The 4,437-nt window shown below is 41.6% G+C and overlaps 1 protein-coding gene across 1 annotated transcript; it reads right to left on the bottom strand.

Annotated features, from left to right (window-relative positions):
• Window positions 1-2,521: 2,521 nt before the first annotated feature.
• LOC121855725 (zinc finger protein 865-like) lies at window positions 2,522-4,039 on the bottom strand. Its single transcript, XM_042350820.1, has 2 exons — window positions 3,852-4,039; window positions 2,522-3,608 (listed from the first exon to the last, which is right to left on the bottom strand). The coding sequence occupies exons 1-2, from the start codon at window positions 3,904-3,906 to the stop codon at window positions 2,683-2,685; spliced, it is 981 nt and encodes a 326-aa protein (XP_042206754.1). The 5' UTR covers window positions 3,907-4,039; the 3' UTR covers window positions 2,522-2,682.
• Between the last annotated feature and the right edge of the window lie 398 nt (window positions 4,040-4,437).

The raw sequence follows: 4,437 nt of genomic DNA, 5'->3' as shown, positions 1-4,437 counted from the left end.
TAAAAATCTGAGTAGTGTTTCTATAGATTAATTTCTCATATAAACAACACCATTAATATGACCGAGTTAAGTATAGGAGCCTTGGGTCGTGTAAGTGGCCACTGTTATATAGAGTATACATTTATTCCCACATTAATGAAATAGCCACTTATAGCACACACACACACACACACACACACACCACACACACACACACAGACACAGACACACACACACACACACACCTCTGAAATACATTATCACTAGGTACTCCTTCACGGTTATAAAATTCCTCACTTATCCTACAGCCTCGTCATTATTACCATCACCATCGGGTTTTATTTTAAAGGGGATTATACCACCTGGACACAAGTCACTACCCACACCGGGGCCTGGGAGGGGGGAAGCAAAAGTGTAAACCCCACCATAAATAAATAAAAAAAATAAGGAAATACAACAAATCAATAGTGAGAAACAATATATGTATGTTGTGTTGTCAATAGTAAGAGAAACAATTGAGACCCTGCAATTGTGTGTAAATGAGGCAGAAAGTCAGATCAGCAACCTGGGACTTGGTCACATATGGCAGCAGGGTCTACCATTAGACAACACATTATGCTTCCAATATCTTCCCAGGCGGTAGTACCTCCCTGTTTGGTAGCTGCCTACTACCTACTACCTAACATTATCATCTTCGTCATCATCAGCAATACTATCATCATCACCGTCATCATCATCATCATCATCATCACCATCACCACCACCACCACCCACCATCATCATCATCATCGCCACCACCCACCATCATCATCATCATCGCCACCACCACCACCCACCATCATCATCATCATCATCATCATCATCCTTATCACATATTGGTAGAGAAACAAAACATTTCCATTAACCTTTGGAATATAATGACTTAATCCCCTGAGTCCAATACCATGATACTCACAGATCATTGTACTCAAGAGAATAATTCATCATACTCAAGGGAATAATTCATAGCACTCAAGGGATAAACTCATAGTACTCAAGGGGTAAACTCATAGTACTCAAGGGATAAACTCATAGTACTCAAGGGGTAAAGAAGCCAGATCATTTTGAGTACTTTTCTGAAGGTGGAGCCATCTTGCCCCACTAGCAAAAAACATAAATAACTAAAATATTCAAAAACCTTATCTTTTAAAACTGTCAAATATTTTTTTTTTACACTTATGACAACAAACAAAATTTATCTAATTGTGAAACGCTAAAAGAAAAACAAAATATTCAGGAGAGATAAACAACAGTGGAGAACAAAAGGTAATGTTGTACAGTGACCGCCACACACACACACACACACACACACACACACACACCTTACTTGGTCTTCAGGGAGCAGTTCTTCTAGGAGATAACAGACATGATATATTCGATTACTGAACACACACACACACTTTCTCTTCATTCACTTGTCGTTCCCACACAAGCCAGCACCATCAGTCAGCAGTGTGTGTGTGTGTGTGTGTGTGTGTGTGTGTGTGTGTGTGTGTGTGTGTGTGTGTGTGTGTGTGAGTAAATTTATCCAACCCAAAAATTAATTCTAGGCTTCATGAATTTAGTCCCATTAAAATTGATATTAATATATAAGTATTAATATTTCCAGAACATAGGTTAGGTTTACCCCTGACGGTAAAATGTCATAATTAGGATACATATAATTAAGGCACTGTAATAATTAAATTATTCCTAATATTTTTTTTTTAGACTAATACACAATTTGGTTTAATGGTAATGTATAATATACACCCGTCTCTACATAGGTTATACACACACATTATGATACACCACTTACACCAGGTCTCTAACACCACGAGTCATCACACCATCACCATCAGTCATCACACCATCACCATCAGTCATCACACAAACACCACCACTCATCACACCATCACCATCAGTCATCACACCATCACCATCAGTCATCACACATCACCATCACACATCACTCAATCACCACCAGTCATCACACCATCACCACCAGTCATCACACCATCACACCTCAACACCATCACCATCAGTCATCACACCATCACCATCAGTCATCACACCATCACCACCAGTCATCATACCATCACCATATTCCCTTGCCCTTATACTTTCACAGCAAGATTTAAATATAAAATTCATTAAATTATTGGAGATAAATTTTCATTTTTAATTTGTGACTTCAATTAAAATTTTTATCATAGATCTTTTTTAGAGTTTGATTAATTATATATATTAATTAATATTATTTCTGTATTCTGATTCATTAAAAAAGTTTTACCTGATTAAAAAATATATTATTTTATTTTATGCCTAAGTGACGTAATGTAAAAATTGCAACTTAAAAATTCTTAATGTTGGGATTATTTACAAACAAACTCATAATAAAAAATAATTTATTTTGTACACTCTTTAAATCAAAATAAAAAACCTGTGGGGCAGTTGGAACCCATTTCAGATATGTCGGTCATAAAGCTATAAATATATATATACATATAAAATTAATAGAGAGAGAGAGAGAAGTGGATTATTTCATGGACTGCTGCCGGTGGGTCGTGAGAAGACTTATTCCCTCAGGTAGAGAAAGATGGTGAGGAGGAAGGGTACAGACGGTAGGTAGAGTACAGTAAGTTCAGTCATGGGAGGTGGGTTAGTGTGGTGAGGTAGGGCTGACTATTTCATAATATCATCGATGGAGAAGCCTCGTCTCTTCTTACCGCTGTTCTCTTCTGCTTCCGTCAACAGGAAAGGTTTCTTGGCCGCTGGGTAGACCAGGGCCTCGAGGGCGTGCTTCCGGGAGTCCGTCTCCGCCTCCTTCTTCACAGGGTAGTTGTACAAGGGTATGAGGGTAATGTCCTTAGGTAGCGTGGGTGTTAACACAGACGGGTTTCTGAGGATGGGTATATCAGTGTCCCTCGTGTGGTTCCCTGGCGACGTTCTCGGTGGCAGTATCGTCGAGGGCGAGATTTGTGGAGGTGACGGAGACGTTTGTGTTGAGGTTGGGTGAGTGTCGTGGGCGTGCTGGGCCTTGTGGACGGCCAGGGTGCGCGCCTGACAGAACCCCTTGCCACACACCTCACACTTGAAGGGCTTCTCCTTGCTGTGGATGTACTTGTGGTCGCGGAGGTGGTCTTGTCTCCTGAAGGCCTTGCCGCAGATGTCGCAGGGGAAGGGCCGCTCGTCCGTGTGTGTTCTCTCGTGGATCAGCAGGTTGTAGCTCTTGGTAAACTCCCGTTGACAATACTTGCAGATGTAGCGCTTCTTGGGTCGGCTGAGGCGGCCTCCAGGAGTCAACAGGAGACGGTTGAGGGCCAGGTCGCCAGCACCCAGAGCCGCCCAAGGCAGCTGACCCAGAGAATGGTAACTGTGCAGCATCCCCATCACCCTGGGGTCTAACCCTGGAGACGTCTGCTTGGCACTGGCAGCGGCGGCGACGGAGGCGATGGTGGGGAGTATGGGGAATGGCGGTAGGAGTGGCAGGAGTGACGGACCTCGCGGGATCCAGGGCGTAAAGGCTGACCCTCGGTCTAGACCTGCACCCAGACCCGGGAACTGGAATCCACAGGGACTGGTGGGCGTAGGCGGCGGCGTCAACAGACCTGTAGGGAACACACCTGGTCAATATATACCTGGCTAACACGTCATGCAAATTAAGATCAACTCACTCACGTCTTGCAATATATCTTCTAATGTAGCTAATACCACCCATAGTTGTTATTGCAGTAAGTTCTACCACTGATCTGATACTTCTCTTACTACACCACTTCCCTTGAAATCAGAAACACAAGTTAAAAAAAAATATATAAATAAAGTACAAGAAACATTATAAACAGTGAACGTACCGGACTGGCTGCACTCCTTGTCTGTCGCCCGCTCTCCTTCTCGACTGGTGGCCATTTTCACTGACCACAATATCTCTTAATCTCTATATCGAAAGGGTAAGTTAAATCCTTTGATATGTAGTGGTTATAAAACTCGGTATGATTGTGAAGATGCTATTACAATATGATCACAAACTTCACCGTCCGGGGGTCTGAGGGAAACTGAGGTTAGTTAAGGTTGCTAAGTCTGTGAACGATATTGGCCTTCTGGACTATGAGTTGCCAGCTGCCCAAAGAAATTACACTTAACAAATATCATAGTTATTAAAAATGGATATAATTTTATTCCCAGATGAGGAAACTAAAGCTAACTATATCAAAGTCTAAAGGTTCTTATGATATACAACACAATAACAAGGGAATATAAATAAATACAAACAACCTAGTTAGTCACTCGGCGCATGCGTGAGAGAAGCACTGTGAGGTAGGACGGTACTGTTCTCATATACACACCGGAATTTTTCATACCTGTTAATTTTCACCATTTATTTTATCACGACATAGAGAGAGTAAGTGTTTGAAATAATAAAAATTATACACTTTATTT

This window comes from Homarus americanus, unplaced genomic scaffold, assembly GCF_018991925.1.
Source record: "Homarus americanus isolate GMGI-L3 unplaced genomic scaffold, GMGI_Hamer_2.0 scaffold21353, whole genome shotgun sequence".
Classification (NCBI taxonomy): domain Eukaryota; kingdom Metazoa; phylum Arthropoda; class Malacostraca; order Decapoda; family Nephropidae; genus Homarus; species Homarus americanus.
The sequence above is the reverse complement of the archived record's forward strand: the minus strand, read 5'-3'. Positions and strand labels throughout refer to the sequence as shown.